The following is a 17,442-nucleotide window of genomic DNA, read 5'->3' on the forward strand; positions in this document are numbered from 1 at the left end:
GTATTGTAGTTGAGTCACCAGCAATCAATATAAACCCTTGGGGGGCGGAGGTGGAGAATGAAGGTTGTAAGGAAGCCTTGTGATCCCGGAAGCACCATCTCATTTCTGCCCCACCCTCAGGCTACAAAGCAGGGACAGGGAACCCTGCCTACTCTGTAAAAGTCGACTCATGACCAGAAAGTGTTCATCTGTGACTTTGAACAGGTCATTTAATTTCTTTCTAATTTGCTTTTATTCCCTTCATCATCTTTTTTTTCTTTTTCTTTTTTTTTTTTTTTTTGAGACAAGGTCTTCTAGTCTCATCCATGTTCAGTGACCACTCCAGGCCCTATTCCACTGCTGAATGGCATAGAAGCATCTAATTTCCTAATGGGACTGGCCCCATTCCAAACTAAAAGCCAAAGAAAGAAGCACTACCACCAAAATAACTTGATATAGGACTTCAATAAGTAAGATTAATAAAATGTGTTTTTAAAAGAAGTTTTTTAAAAACCTGCCATTGATTTTTAATATGGCATAGAACAGTAGTGTAAAAGTCAAGTGGAAATGGATCCCTGCAAGCTGCAGATTGACTTAGGAAATCACAAATTAATATTTTCTCTGATTGACTATATTTTTATTTTTTTTGTTAAACATTTTCCAATTACATTTTAATCTGGTTCTGGCTGCATTTGAGAGTGTTGCCAGACAGCCATGGGTTTGACACTTTTGCCATAGAAGACAGAGTATTGGCCTTAGAGTCAGGATGACTTTGGGTTTGAATTCCACCTCTGACGCTTACTAACCGTATGAGTATAACCTGTTTACCTCCATTTCCTCATCTGTAAAATTAGCTGGAGAAAGAAAGGGCAAATTACTCCAGTATCTTTGCCAGGAAAACTGCAAATGGGGTCACAAAAAGTCAGACACAACTGAAATGACTGAAACACAAAACAGAGACATAAATCCCTGTGCTCTGACCCTGAATCTAGTGCTCTTTAGATTATCACGTCTCTGCCTCTAACTGCCCACATTACACACTGTTTTTCCACAAACTTGCCTTTGCTGGTGGACCTCACCATTACTCTGTTTGGACTCTGTTTGATTAACATACTCCTTCCCTTTTACTACTCTCCCATCCTTGTGATAATGACATCCCAGATGCCAAAAGACAAATCCCTTTCCCAAACTCTGGATGTCTGATTCTTCATTCTTGTCCTCTCCCTCCTGTCAGTGTTGCCTACTCCATACGTATGCCTACCCGCTCCAGTGTGCCCTGTAAAATGCCTGTTCCATAATTAACAAGTTTGCTTTTATTTTAAATTTCTTCCTCTTTTGCTGCTTGTCTTTTAGCACCCAGAGAGAATTGCCTGCCTCCTGATGTCACATCCTCTCGGGCTATCCTTCCCAGGACTGCTTGCATTTTCATTCAGATTCCCTGAATCATTGGTCATTGTGGTGCAGTCAGAAGATTCCTTGATCCCCATTGCCACTTGCAGACTTTCCCTCTGCCAGCATTACTCAGCACTCTCTCCTTGGAGGTTCATTCAATCCAAATCTGTCATTCAGCCCAAATTCTGGTAGCTGTTATCTTCTGATTCCCAGAACATTCCCTTGCTCAATGAGCTCAGTGCCAAGCTCACACTTTGCCCTCCCCCCTAAAAAATGTTAAGGCCATTCCATAAAACCTTTCTCTTCATTCCTCATCTCATATCCCTGGGACATTATCTCCCATTATTTCTTTCTTCCCTCCAGTCTCGAAGAATGAAGTGGCCATTCTATATACTGTTAATCCGATAATCCTTCTCTGGGTCTTGCTCTCTTTTCCTTCTGTAATCCCTCATTTGATGATCCCCACATCCGTTTTAATGGATTCATTTTATCATATTTATGCATGTAATTTTTAGACCTATATATCCAGTGTTTATATCTCATCCTGCATTACCAAATGTTTATTGAACATTTTGAACTGGATGCCCTATAGTCACCCTCAAATTGAACACATAATTCGCTATCTTTTCCCAAAATCCTCTCCTCTTTTGAACTTCCCACATTACTGCCTAGGACATCGCCATCCCTCTTCCAGTCACCCAGGTCCATAACATCAATGTCATCCTTGACTCTTCTCTCTCAGTCCCCCCATAGTCCAATCAGATGTAAATCTTGTAATTTCTTTCTCTGTCACATCTCTTACATGTATGCCCTTCTTTGTATGTGGACAACCTTCATCACCTCTCACCTGAACTATTGCAGTGGTCTTGTAAATGATCTCCTTGTCTTAATTCTATCCTAGCTCCCAACCATCCTCCATGAGCTGTCAAGGTGATTTTCCTAAAACAGAGATCTCCCTCTCTCCCTCCCCACCAATAAACTAGTGACTCCCTGTTACCTCCAACATCATTTAATGTTCTTCATGGCCTGGCATTTTCCTACCTTTTCAAGCTTTATATGTCCTTTTCCCTTCCATGAATTCTAGGATTTAGCTATGTTGACCCTCTTGCTTTTCCATTTCTCATTTCCTTGCCTTCCCAGTGGCTATTCCTAATGCCTCAAATATTCTTCTGCCCATTTTCTAACTTACAGTCTAAGACAACTCAAGCAACACCTGTTCTATGAGCTTTCTTTTTTTTGTTTATTTTTAATGGTTTGGGGGGTTAATGCCTTATTAATCTTATTTTTTTATTTTGAACTTAATAAAAAAAAGAGCATTTTTCTATAGACTGCAGAACATGAAACTGAAATATTTACATGAAACTGAATATTCACAACATTTGTTTTAAAAAAGTATCTAAGAATTCCACATGTTACTTTGAAAACAGTAGCTTACTCATATTACCTTCTATGCATTTAAAAAATGACTGTCTTTTTTGTCATCACCATTGCTAACCCAAATCTACCCCTCCCCAATTAAAACAGAGAACAGAGAGAGAAAGAGAGAACAGAAAGAGAAAAAAGAGAACAGAGAGAGAGAAAACAGAAAGAGAGAGAGAACAGAGAGAAAGAGAGAGAACAGAGAGAGAGAGAGAGCCCTGTAAGACAAACAAACAGGAAAAACAAATCCTCCTAATGTCCATGTCCACATGCATGTCTCTTCTGTACCTTGTGCCCACTGCCGTTCTGTTAGAAGGCAGGATGTGAGTTTCATTACATACCACTATTTGTTCAGTCATTCCACAGTTGATGGGCACTCACTTTGTTTCTAATTTTGTTTCTATTTCTTCTAATTCTGTTTTCTCCCTTTTCATTTCCTCTTCAGGATCAGGAAGTTTGTTTTGCTTGTGGCTATCCCCTGTCGTTATCCTTTCTCCTAACTATTCCCACCCCACACATCCCATTCCTTGTGTGTTTTCCTGTTGAGTTTGAGGTATTTTTACAAGTTTGTGTGTGTGTGTGTGTGTGTGTGTGTGTGTGTGTGTGTGTGTGTTCAGTCCTCCTTTGTCCATTCCAGATAGGGGTTGGGATCATCTGCCACCCTTTATTCCATGTTTGTATACTCTTCTCATGTCCCCATTCATGAGAAATACATGTTATACTTCCTGCTTCTCTCTTTGTAGTCCTGTCTTCCTCTTTTTACTTTCCCTTCTCGTTCTCTTCAGATCCTCAAAACTAATCAACTTAATCCACCCCCAGGACCTCTCCTTATATAACCCCCTCAATATCCTTTGGATACATTGAGATTCTGAGGATGAAGGTTCTTCTCCCACTCTCAAAATGTTAGTACTAGATCATCATACAGCATCTTCCTAAACAAACTGACCTTTCTAGGGTTCATGAAACTATTGTGCCTGTATTTCCTGTATTTCCTCAGTCCCTAATTCAAGCTCTGAACTTTTCATCAGAAAGGATGGAAATTTCACTACTTTAGAGGAAGTTAGATGGCTCTAGGAATAGAGCACAGGGTCTGGAGTCAGGAAGGCCTGACCTGAGTTCAAATGGAGCTTCAGACACTTGCTAGCTGTGTGACCCTGAGCAAGCCTCAGGTCCTCATTGGTAAAATGAGCTGGAGAAGCAAATGGCAAAACCACTCCAGTATCTTTGTCAAGAAAACCTCAGATGAGGTCACAAAGAATCGGACATGACTGAACAGCAATAAAATGTATTCTATTAAGGGGCTACTTTTTTCCCAGGGGAATTAGAGTAAGCCTTTCAGAATAGGTTCTTCTTAGTTGTAAGCTTATATCTTTTGCTCTCTTGGAATATTATATTCTAAGATCACCTTTGGTTTTTTTTTTAGAAGTTGCTAGGTCTTGTGTGATCCTGATTCTGGTTCCTCGGTACTTGAACTGCTTCTTTCTGAATAGTGGTTGTCTTTTTTTTCCCCTTTGACCTGGAAGCTCTGGATTTTGGTTAGAACATTTCTGTGACTTTTTCCTTTTGGGATTCCTTTTCAGAGGTGATTGGTGGACACTATCTTTGCCTCTGACTCTAGTAGACCTGGACAGTTTTTATTTATGTTTTCATAAAATACAGTGTCTAGATTCTTTTTTTAATTCTAGTTTTAAGGGGATTTATGATTCTTAAATTTTCTCCATTAATTTTCCTAGTTAGTTCTTGATAGAGGATTTCTTATATTTTCTTCTACTTTTTTCAATCTTTTCAATCCAACCTAATGTTTCTTGCTCCCACGGAAGCATTAATTTATGTCTGATTAGTATAACTTTCAAGGATTCCATTTCTTGGGTAAAGTTTACCCATTTCTATTCTAAACGATTTATTCTTCTAATTATTTCCTTCAGAGGCTTTTTATTTTCAGTTTAAAATTTTCTTGCTTCATTTCCTTTAGGTATTCATGTTCTTGTGGAAAATCAATTTTTTCCTTTGAGTCTCTGATTCCAGTTGCTACAGAGTTTCTTACTCCTTGTTTTGTAATCTCTGGATTTTCTGTAATTTTTGAAAGGTATTATATTCTTTGATTTATTTCATCTTTAGTTTCTGAATTGGAACTTTATGCCAAGCCCAGGCTCCTCCCTCTGCTATATATTTGTGGGGAATGGTCAGTTCTACTTAGTTTTGGTTTGTATCCCCTGGGTTTCAGTGCTGACCTCCACCTCCCAGAGCTAGTACTTCCCTATCTTTAAGGACCATTTTTGGGGTCAGGGACCTCAGAGTCCCTGGACTTGACCTGAGTGCTATCTTTATGCTCTGATCATGCCTGCACCCACCTGAGGCTCCCACCCTGGGATTGTCTGACTTTTCTGGGGCTTTCCCAGAGGACCCTCTCCTCTTATTGCCTTCAGGCACAAAGTCTGGCACATATGACCTTGGTCCTTCTTGAGTTCTGCTGAGAGGCTACTGGTTTGCTTGCCTTCTTTGGCACAAGTTTGCTAGTGGCTCTCTTTCCTATTGGGGCTTCTGCCTAACTTTTTGTGCAGCTCTAGGATGGAAGAAATCACCGGTTTTCTCACTGTATTTCTTGATCAGTATTCAGTCTGGTACAGATTTCAGGTTTTTGATGGGCTGCCTCTGTTCAGGCCACCATCTTGGCTGGAAGTCCAAGGAAGCCTTTCTTGTGAACTGCAAATGCCATCTCTTCAAGAGTGACCATCCGTCCTCTCTGTATTGATCTTGTGTGTTCTGATTTATGTATCCTGACTTCCATTAAAATGTGAGTTCCTGTGGAGCAGAGACTGCTGATGGTTTGTATTTGTATCTCCAGTGCCCAGCTCGGTGCCTGATGCGTAGAAAGTGCTTAATGAACACTTGTTGATGGATTGATTGGTAATAATCCAGTGAGGTACACAGAGTGATTTTTTTAATCCTCATTTCGTATGTTTGGTTTGTATGTGTTGGACATCTAAACACCAATTATTTCCCTGAATGGGAATTAGAAATATACTCCTAGAGTTCAGTGAAAACAGAGGGAATATAGATTTGACATTTATTCTGACATAGATATTATTTCCCTTATCCATTCTCCTGACTTCAATTCACAAAGAAAATGAAGAGAGAGAGAGAGACAGAGAGACAGAGAGACAGAGAGAGACTCAGACACACCTGTGTGACCCTGGGCAAATCAACTCTCAGTGTCTGAGGTTCCTCATCTGCATGATGAGGGGGTTGGACTTAAGGCCCTTTTCAGCTCTAAATCTCTCATCCTATGATCCTTTCAAGGGAAAAATGGCAGGAGTTTTCACTTTCCATCACTCCCTCACCCTCACTCACACTTTCTACTGTTCCCTAATAATAGTACACTGACCCCTTAGATTAGTGGTTTCTAACCTATAGGAGCGGGAAAGTTCATTTAAAGGGCCCATCTAATTAAATGATTCAGCATAAGAAATAATAATGATGACAATATCTAATATTTAGATAATGATTACTCTGTATCAAGCAGTATACTGAGTTTTCAAGCATATATTCTATAGGTTGAATAAGTAATGCCTCACAGCCATATTACTATTTTAAAATTTATGTAACTCCACAGTGATTAGTGCAGCTTTTTTTTTTTTTTTTTTTGCCATTACCTATTCTCAATGAGCAGATGACTTCTGGTCCAGCTACTTACTCTGGAAAGGGTGAGTCCATGACATTTTTTAGAGGGTTTTCCTATTTGGAAGGGTGCTACTGTCTTAGGAGCTTTAAAGGGGATGGTTAAGAAGTACTATTGGGGGATATTCAGATGTGCCTTGTATTAGGAGTCAGGGATATCACAACAGTTGTACTTGAGATTAACCATTTTCATAAGTTTTAAAAATTCTTTCAATAAAGTTTGGTCTTTAGCTCCAACAACATATGGCTTACTCTTCTGAGCTTCCTTTTTCTTTTTTAACTTGTTACTTGGCATGGCCTTGGTATCAGCTGGTTTCTGTTTCCATGGATTTGACTTTTAGAATTTACTTCTGTAGCCCACAATTCTGTGGTATGAGAATTTGGCTTAAGCAAGGATCTCCTTTATACTTTTTACAAGCTTAGGCATCTTGGGGTGCATCATCCTTAATTTCTTTCTTAAAAATAATTTTATTTATACCTTTTTTATGACTATTATTTCCAAATAGACCCATTTCCTCCCCTCTCCAAACATAAATGAAGCCATCTCTCATAACAAAGAATAAAAAGAAATGGGAGGGAAAAGCAGGTCATCCAAACTACCCAACCACACCTGACAATCTATGTACTGTTCCCCATCCATAGTCATATCAGAATAACTTCATCTCCTTTTTTGTTATGATTACTAAACTAATATATGAGATGAATTTAATGATAATACGGTCAAATGGGTTTAGATGGCTGGGTTCAGAGTCATCATTAACGTCACTGTGGCAAGAAATGTCCAGTGGAGAACTCCAGGGATCTGTATCTGGCTTTGTGTTGTTTCATACTTTTATTGGTGTCATGGATAAAGGAGTAGATGGTGGGCTCATCAGGTTTACATGTGGTACAAAGCTGGGAAGATAGCTAACACAGCAGATGACAGAATGAGAATCCAAATGGACCTTGACATGTTGAAGGGCTGACTTTAATAAAATGAAATTCAGTGAATAAAAAGAATCAACTTCACAAGTACAGGATTGGGGAGGCATGGAAGTCCAACAGTTGTTCTGCAGAGGGTCTGGGGATTTTTGTGTACTGCAAGGTCAATAGGAGTTAGCAGTGGGGTATGGCAGTGCATTGGGGGCATCATTTCTAGGAACAAGTCCATAATAATTCTACTGTATTCTGCCCTTGCCTTACTTCAGTTCTGAACACCATGGCTTGGATGGTGGCACCTGTCCAAGATGAACAGTTCATGACGTAAGGATCAGTTGAAAGAGGTGGGCATGCTAACCTGAGAAAAAGAAGACTTGGTGGGGCAGGGGACAAGGAAGGGGAGGCATGATGACTATCTTCAAGTGTCTGAATGGCTTTCATGTGGGCAAGGGCTAGGACCAGCGCTCTTTGGCCCAGAACCAGAAGTGATGGGTAGAAATTGTAAAGAGGCCAAGTTCAGCCGATCATCCTGAAGAGGAGATCGGTCCCCAGGGAAGCTCCATCCTCACTCTCTCTCTCCCTCTGTGGGTCTCCACCGAGGACCTTAGTAGCCCCTTGTGGAGTGTGTCAGGGTGGGTCTTCCTTTGTTGCTGAGCTGCCTGAGGGCTTTTGAGGGTCGCTGCCTCTACAGAGCCGGAAAAAGGTGTATGTCTTCCTTTTTCCAGCCTTACTCACTGTCTTTGAATAGAATTTAGTTTGTCATTGTTCTTTCTTTTTATGTTGTTATTGTGTAGGTGGTTTTTCTGGTTTTTCCCATCCGCCTTAAATTTCAAATCAACCAACATTTATTATATGCCTTCTATACACAAGACACTTGGACTGCTGGGACAAATGTGAAACCGTCTCTGCCCTGTGGGGCTTGACTTTCCTAGAGAGGAAAGGGGTTACAGTGTGTGCACATGATTCCAGGATAAGGAAGAGGAGGGAGAAAGCACTGACAGTTGAGAGCATGTCAGAGAGCGTGTTGGTTCAGCGTGTCTGAACCAACCCTGGAAGGGGATGATAATAAGGATGCTGAGGAGTGGCACTGAATCAGGAAAGGTTATTGTTCAGACATGAAGAGTAGAGACATAAAAAAATCTAAGTATTTATGAAGTGCTAGCTGTGTACCAGGCCAGATATGTTCTGGGTTCTCCTGGCTCCTGGATCCACTAAGCCACCCACCTGCCTTTCTTAGGCAAAATAGTGGGGACTAAGGACTAAATCCCAGTATCCTAAAGAGGAGAACAGTGGAGCCTTTACTCAGAATTCACTTTGAGTTCTACATCTGAATACTACCCAGAGGGAGGAGGGACAGAGGAAGGGAGTGGGAGAAGGCTCCGTGTGTGTGTGTGTGTGTGTGTGTGTGTGTGTGTGTGTGAGAGAGAGAGAGAGAGAGAGAGAGAGAGAGAGAGAGAGAGAGAGAGAGAGAGAGAGAGAGAGAGAGAGAGAAGGAGTCAGAGTTCACAAGGATTCTGTTAGGGAAATAAGGCTTCAATTTACCAATATGTCTTACATATTACATATATTGCCTCTTGTGGAAAAAATGGGAATGTTATTGAGTCTAGAGGTGAAAAGAATGCATGGAGATGTGCTGGCAACTTTAATAGGATGGAACAAGCTCTGGATTTGGGGACCTACTGCCTCACACCGGGAATACCTGCTTTCCCCAGTGCCTCAATGCCCTTATCTATAAAAGGAAAGGATCATACTAGCTGGCCTTCTAAGGTTCCTTCTTGAGCTGACTTGTGGATGGTCTGATTTGAAAGGAAGCTTCATGCACTTGATAAGAATGTTTGTAATTTCATTGAGGACAAACTGGAAAGGAATAAGCCAAGATTCAAGCAAAAGAACTTTAGATTCTCCTTCAATCCTTTGAATTGTTTCTCATGAGGCATTGGGAAAAGATACTGGACTGAACATTCTGTATGGCTGTAGATCTTTGGGAGGGCAGCCTATTAGGATGGAATAGAAATCTCCGTCTGGTGGTCTGATCTGGCCTGTGCTCGGCAGGTTGGTGCCTAAGAGGGACTTTTTCGCATTCAGGGTTTCTACTTTGAGGTAGAAAACTCACCATTTATAATGGAGCGGTTACCAAATAAGTCCGTATTGTTGAAATCAATATTCCGAGAATACCTTGAATGTGGAGCATGACTTTGCTTGTTGCCTAAGTAAATTAACATCTTTTTTCCTCCCCTTCCTCTCTCTTTTCTCTCTTCTAACTCTCTTCCATTTTCTCTATGTTTCATTCCCTTTTTTTCTGTCTGTTAATAGCAATGCCAAATGAGTGTAACTATATGAAACTGAAGAGCGATTGTCCTCCTTCCCTGCCATGGTATGCCCAGCCTCCAAAAAAAATGAGAAGACCCAGCATGTTATTGAAAGACATTCTCAAGTAAGTTGATTCATCTTAGGAATACTGAAAAAGATTAAGAAAAACAATTCTGTGTAATTTTGAATGTTAAATGCCATGAGTTTTGATGGTAATTAATTTTGATAACTGTTTCTAGTTGGACATGTGTCAGAAATTCAAGTATTTATAGAAGTTAATCAGTGGGCTTTGCTTTAATTTACTTACATAGCTAATAAAGAAAGTAAGCATTTTATCTGATTGAAATCAAATTTTGAAAATTGGCCTTTTCCTCCATTCTCCATTCCCCTTTCTTCATTTTCCCCCTCTCTTATTTCCCCCTCCATTTCCCCTCCCTCAGCCCAGCTCCCCTTTTATTTGATCTATCAAAGAATAAAATTACTACAGTCAGTCCGTCGGTTGCGTGCTGTCCAGCCTCCTCTTCCCACTCCATCATCACTTTTCTTTTGCCAATGGGCTCTGCATCCCTTGGAGCTAAGGAGAACAAGAACAACAAAAATCATTGCATGGGGGGAGAATGTGTATGTTGGCACAGCAAACTCTCGGCATTCAAGAGCTCAACAGTCTCCTGTATCTGACTGCTTCAAAATCTAAGGTGTCTGCTGCTTTTCATATTGGGGAGAGTGTCCACAGCATCAGGGGTTTGGGGCAAACATGTTCCACTGGCCCGGGCCTTATTGTGACACCCATGGGGGACCTTGGAAACTGTTGTGCCCATATGCTTGCCCAAGGATTACAGTTGGGCAAAACATGACCTAGGTGACATGTTAACATACAACAATTGGTGAAGCTCCTCCCCATCATACCTAAAGATAGGTTCTTTTTAAAGAAAGAAAGAAAGGCCAACTCCATGCTTATCTCCTTCCTATAGAACTGTTACTTATCAGTGAGTCTCTTCAACCTTTACTGTAACGAAGAATTCCAGCAAATCAAAACAAATGAACACGTCAGTTTGTCTGTCAACTTGGTCTTCATTTGCCAGCTGCAGATGAACCACCTCCTCTCTGCCTGGCAGAAGGAGGCATGCTTTGCTGTCAGTCAGTCCTCACAGGTGGAGCTTGGGCACTGCACTGGTGCGAGTCCTGGCGTCTTCATGATCATTTTCTTTCCATTCTTGTCATTTTGCAGATTGTTCTCTTGGTTCTACTTCATTCTGGATCAGTTCATACAACCCTTTCCATGATTTCCTAAAAGCTTATTTATTATTTCTTCTGACGCAATATCCCATTACATGCACATCCTAATTATTACCCTTCCTTAGAATCTCAGGTGCCAGATTAGCCTAAACAGGCTAGGAAGTTGGCTTGTCACTTAACAATCCTCCAAGATGCAGGCATTTTCTCCACTGAGGCAGATTGAAATTCATCTACAAATGTGCAGAATAGATGTTAAGTCTAATACCCTAACCCTTAATTAATAAAACAGAATTTTATAAAAACATTTTGAATTTCCTACCAGGACAGTTCCCACCACTGATCAGATTTCATAAATTCAGTCAATACATCCATAGAACCTGACTTGAAATGATGAGACTGATTTAGACACACATTAAACTTGTGCCAATTTAGGGATTACTCATCTGGAAAACAAAGACATTGCATGAGGTAATCTCTAGGATCCTTCCTTCATCCTCGCTCCTCTCTGATCTTTCCTTCTCTTTACCTTTACATGGATTGTCCTCCATGCCTAGAGTGCCCCTTTCCCCAACCTTCCTTAGTTTCTTTGAATCTCTGGCCTCCTTCTCGGCCTAGTTTGGGTATTTTCTGCCTCCTCCGTGAAGCCCTTTTCCCCATCAGATTATACTGACAATGCAATGTAAGATGGATTGGAGCAGAGATGGTGGCTCAGAGGCCATGTGTTACCTCTGTGACCCTGAGCCAATATTTCATCTCTGTGGGCCTCAGTTTCCTCATCTGTAAAATGAGGGGGTTGGACTCACTGACCTCGGAGATCCTTCCCAGCTCTAACTCTGTGATCCTTTGAGACAAACACAAGAGATACAAACAAATTAGATGGGTTCTCCTGATTATAGAGGAGCTGTTTACTCTTAAATGCTGTCTATTAATTGGGCTTGATAGCTCCTCGTGTTTAATTGTTCAATAAAGAAGTCATGGTGTTAGGTCATCCTTGCTTCACTGGACTCTGCGCTGTGGCTCTGGACCCACCTACCAGACGGCCTTGAGAGAATAAACGATTCTGCTTGGGGAGTGGGGGTGGGGATGGACTGGGCATCTTCTGATCTAAGCAGGGTATCAGCACTGTACACTTTCAGCCATGCGCAGTAACAGTAATCTCCCTTCAGCTGAGCAAATATGAAAAAACAGAACATTTGTCAGGAAGTAGAAAATGCTTCTTGAAAAACTGACAGTTTCACCATGGTTAGCACAGTTTTAGTTGCTCTACCACTAATTTATAGCATTAAAATCAGCTGGGTGTTTATCTCTGTCCACTCATCTCCATCCATCATCTTTTTCTTTTCTTTCTAACTCCATTCTCCCTCCTGTTTCGCCCTTCCCACTAATACTCATGGAGGGTGCAGCTTGCAGAGACCCAGCTTCTAAGCAGCTTATATTGACAAATGACTATTCCAGTGAGGGACTTCTCTCTCTACTAGCATCTCCCTTCCTACGTCTAGGGTCACTGGCCCTTCACTGTGACTCCTCCCAGTTGTAACAGCTCCCCCTTCTTTAGCCACTGCTACTGTCACTAATCCCCCTTCCTGCCTCATGGAAAACCCTGTGAATTGTACTGCAGATGCTGTGACTTGCAGACTGAGGGGATTGGGGGGAGAATAGGAGAGAATGTACTCCTCTGACAGACTAGGTCCTGATTTATAACTTCTCTTATATTTCTCCATGGAAACAGAGTTGTAAATTAAAAGAAAAAATAATTTATTAAGTATCTGTTATATGCAAGGCTTTATGCTACCTGTTAAGGCTACAAACACAAAGTAAAACAGTCCCAGAACTCAGGGAAGTTCCATTCCCCTGGAGGAGGGGGACAGTAGTGGCCACAGCACAGCATACACAGGTAAAATTAAGGTAACTTGGGAAGAGAACAAGAGAGCGGTAGCAGCTGAGGAATGAGGCGAAATGAGCATGTTATTGTAGCTTCACTACACAAAATCTTGAGTACAACCCCAGAGCTTGCCTGAGAGCCTAACACACACACACACACACGCACACACGCACGCACACACATACACACACATTTTTAATAGCACCATTTCTATGGGAAATTGCTTATAATTTTTCACTATCTGTATTTTTCAATGAGTTTATCTTCTAGACTAGGGGCAGCTAGGTGGTGCAGTGGATAGAGCACCAGTGCAGGAGTCGGGAGGACTTGAATTCAACTCTCACCTCAGACACTTGACACTCACTAGCTGTGTGACCTTGGGCAAGTCACTTAACCCCAAATACTTCATTCTGGGTCATCTCCAGTCGTCTTGATGAATATCTGGTCACTGGATTCAGATGGCTCTGGAGGAGAAGTGAGGCTAGTGACCTGCACTGCCCTCCCTCACTCAAAACAAAGTCAAATGCAAGTCATGTCATTATTTCTCTGATGGCATGGTCTTCTTCAGCAATGAAGGACAAACACACATCTTCTAGGCTACTGTTACTGGGTTTCATATCTGTTATTGACCAGCATTTGTGGGCTGAGATGGTTTCTGGGCCCTTTTCTGTGATTATTATTTCAGTTTGGTACCATTAGCTTATTAAATTAGGCAAAGTGGAACTTTTGTGATCGCGTGCTATATCCTTTTATCTCGATCATTTCTTCCATTTTGATGTTGATTTTGACTTTTGCTATAGAGACATCATAGAAGAAAGATCACTGGTTTTGGAGTCAGAGGGCCTGGATTTGAATTCTGGCCCTGCCATTCATCACCTGCGTGACTTTGGACAAGTTATTTAACATTTCTGAGTCTTAGTTTCCTCTTCTGTAAAATGGAAGGAATGGAAAAAGTGTTTTTTAATGTTCTAATGTCCTTTTCAGCATTAGAGCTACAGTGTATCTTGACGGTCTGTCTGCATGCAGACAACCAATTCTGAAAGGCTAACCACATCTCTAAGGAGTTCTATCTGATGTTTGGGGTATGTTGTGTATACTGCTTTCTGACTCTTTTTGGAAGAGAGTATTCATGAAGCGAGGGGGTGATCTACAATCCTTTGGCCTCTTTTTCTTCTTCACCCTAAACCAGATTCTTTTCCCACCCATTTTGACTGCCCTCTTACAGGCCCATTCTAAGTAGTTTGTTTACTTGGCTTCTCTGTGGTATTTTTCTGCAACATCATCTTCTGCAGCAGCCCTTGACATGTAAATAGTTATTTTCATGAAGGATTTCTTGGGGAAGGGCTAATGTTCGTTATAATCATGGCAAATCAAGAAAACTGAATGTTCAATGATGATATTTCAGTTTAATTAGAGAAAAGGGAATAAATACTGGTCCTGTGACTTCATTTTTTGTGCAGTGTATGGTCTTAGAGTTACCCAGAACACAGAGAAGCAGAGCTACCTGCCCACGTTCACACTGGCAGTAACCGTGCAGGTCTTCCTAACTCTAGGCAAGAGACATCCACTCTGCTGTGGTTTCCTCAGTTCAATTGAAAGAACATTGCTTTAGCAACTGATGTTCTCCAAGTGCTGTTTCTTTATCTCCCTTGAATCTGTGATGAAGTCCATTCCCCAGCTCCTTTATTTTTCCCAAGAGCCTATGAGCCATCCTTTTTTGTGGTAGCTGCCTCCTATCTTTTGGCTTCATTTAGATTGTAAAAGGCTACATTCATATGAGAATGTACATTAACATTTCTTCTTCAGAATAGTCTGATTCTTGGTCTTCACTCCCTTATTACTATTTCATAGAGAATATAGAGGAGAAGAATTTGAGTGATTATCTAGATTATCGTGGGAAGCCTATCATAATGGAAACTTAGAAGCCAGTAAGCCAGTTCCCATTATCATCACCAAACACAGAGGCATTCTGCCTGAATGCCTTATAACAATAATATATCTCAATTTCCTTAGAAATAAAATAACCTTTGTTTTTATTGTGTCTGCCCCCTGTGGTTTTTTTCTTCTTCTAATGATAATAGATCAAATACTTTAAGTATTTAACTTTTGTTGAATCTTTTAAAATACTTTTAATTTGTCTGAAAGTGGCCAGTGCTGAATGTTAAAACAAAGATCAGCCATGGGTGTTGTCTCTCATCTTTCTTTTGTGAGTACTAACTGAATTTTGAAATGGCTGCAGATTGGAAGGCAAGTTTTGAATTGTATTGGGGCAATTTGTGATTAAATGTACTCTAACATTTTTACAAAAGGAAACACGTGAATAGTTGACTGATGGAAATCAGTCAAAGGAACAAAATTGTTCCTTGCTTTTCCCAGCTGAAGTATTTTAAAAATTTTCATTCTTCCAAATGAATGAATGAAAGAAAAAAAGTCATTTTTTTAAGTTCTTCTCTTCTATATGCAAAGCACTGTGGGGTCATGAAGTAGAAAAGCAAGATGGTGCCTGTTCTCAAGGCTGTCACCTTCTTACGGGGGAAACAGCAGAGATACGAAAGCTTTGAATTGAATGATTTCTTCACTTAATGTTTCAATTTCATTGTTCTTCTAAAACATGTTTCTAGCAGATGATCTCCAGGGCCTTTTATCTCTAGCATTCTGTCTGTAATTCTAGGATTACCACTGTTCAGTTGTACACAAATAAGTAATTTAATTTTTTAATTGTTTTGCCACAGATGTTTGCTGCTTGTGTTTGGCGTATGGATCCTTTATATCCTCAAATTAAGCTACAGTGCTGAAGAATGTGACATGAAAAGAGTTCATCATGTGGATCCCGAGCGTGTGAAGGTTGGGTGTTTCTCAAGTGTTTGCTTTGGTTGTCTTTTTGAAGCTTTGTTCCATGCATGTGAATTGATTTTTCCTTAAGAAAATTCCAATACTAGCGGCATTTGGCCTCTAAAATACTAAATGTTTATTATATGAGGTAATTTTTTAGTAAGAAAATAGACTTTATCTCCTCTTTTGCTCTAAAATGTCACTGATCCCCCTCCATTTTTCCTCAGCATGTCCTATACTTCCCAGCCTTCTGTATCACCATGGCAATATTCACAGCGCTGAGGGCAATTATGAATATGCCAGTGTAGTTCTGAATCACAAAGTATAACTGACTCCCCATACAGAAGACAGAAAAAAAAAAACATTTATTCAGACGCCAGAAAGCCAAATCCATCATAGTAACCAAGAAGTCAATACACATTAACACTACGGGGGACAAAGCCATTCCCAAGCCTGCCCCTCTCCCCCTACTCTGGGGCCTTCCCACAAACACTCACAACACGAGCAGTGTCTGCCTGTGTCCTCTCCCCTCTGAGTAACTGTTCTCACCAACTTCCTCCCTGCTCTGCTCCACCCTTCCACCCACTCAGCAAGCTCCTCCCACCACATGTGACTTGATCTTCCATGTAATTTCAGCAGGTCACATGGGCCTATTAATGGGTGGGAAAGATCTTTAAATTAAGCAAGAATACATTAAAAATATGCCTTCCTAACCAGTATTTGTAGGTTCCATCAAAATGTTTCCCAGAGGTACATCTATGGCCAGGAAACACTTTATCAAATCATTGAGCTGGCTCCTTTAGCTTGGAAGAGCTAAACGTGTTTAAGGATCACTGCATGAACAGTTAATGCCATCACCAAAAGGTTCTAATGAATTTTTTTCAGATATTCCACAAATCCCTTCAGCTACTGGTCCTGGTCTTCCCAAGCTAAAATGAGCAAACAAATAAACAACAAACGCAACGCACCCACCCTTGCTTTGGGTCCTTCTGCTCTTTCAAGCAGTTAGCCCATCTCTACCCTCTTTTTTCCCACCAAACTCTTTAAAAAAACACTTCTGAAAAAGTAACTCTTGATCACAGGGTTGTTGTAAGGATCAAATGAGAAAATATTGCCTGGTGACTGGCACAGAGGGTACCTGATAAACACTTACTCCCTTCCTCTCCCCCCTTTGTAGCATTCGTTCTGTTGGCCTTCATCCTTCTCATAGTCTTCCTGGTTCTCCTGATCCTGTCTTATCTGTTTACTCCTCTTCGTCCTTACCCCTTAAAATTGGTGCTTTCTAAGATTCTAATGTTCTGTTCCTGGCCTTCTTCTCTTCTCCATTTTGTCCTTTGGCCTCACTTGACCTCATGGCTTTAACTCATCGTTATGTGGCCGAATCCCAGATCTACATGTGCAGCTTCACCTTGACTTTCTCCCCAGTTCTGGACCCACGTTTACAACTGCTGATACCCCGCCGCGTGTCCTACCAGCACCTGGAACTGAGCATGCCGTCGATCCCAAGTCCTGTTGCTCTCAGTTTTCCTATTCCTGTCACCCTTGTTCAGGCCCTTGGCACAGGGACACACAGTGTGGTGTAGCGGGGAAACTGATGATACTGGGGCCAGAAGCCCCAGGTCTGTAGGTGCTGTGTCTTTGACCTCAAGCCACTGAATTTCTCTGAGTCTCAACTTCTCCCTCAATAAAAAGGGATGAATAGTAACTTAAACAATAAAACATAGTACATTACATACTTAGGTACTGATTTGGGCACATGCATTCCCCATTCCCACTAGACCAGAAGTTCCATGAGG

General features: G+C 41.0%; 1 protein-coding gene across 2 annotated transcripts in view; it reads left to right on the forward strand.

Annotated features, from left to right (window-relative positions):
* Window positions 1–17,442, forward strand: part of ST3GAL5 (ST3 beta-galactoside alpha-2,3-sialyltransferase 5) — a 55,643-nt gene that overhangs the window by 13,339 nt on the left and 24,862 nt on the right. For both annotated transcript variants that reach the window (XM_072636955.1, XM_072636954.1), the window contains exons 2-3: window positions 9,700–9,820; window positions 15,547–15,658. In XM_072636955.1, the coding sequence (XP_072493056.1) occupies window positions 9,700–9,820; window positions 15,547–15,658 (233 nt within the window). The remainder of the gene's footprint in view (window positions 1–9,699; window positions 9,821–15,546; window positions 15,659–17,442) is intronic.

Source organism: Notamacropus eugenii, chromosome 1 (assembly GCF_028372415.1).
Source record: "Notamacropus eugenii isolate mMacEug1 chromosome 1, mMacEug1.pri_v2, whole genome shotgun sequence".
NCBI lineage: Eukaryota > Metazoa > Chordata > Mammalia > Diprotodontia > Macropodidae > Notamacropus > Notamacropus eugenii.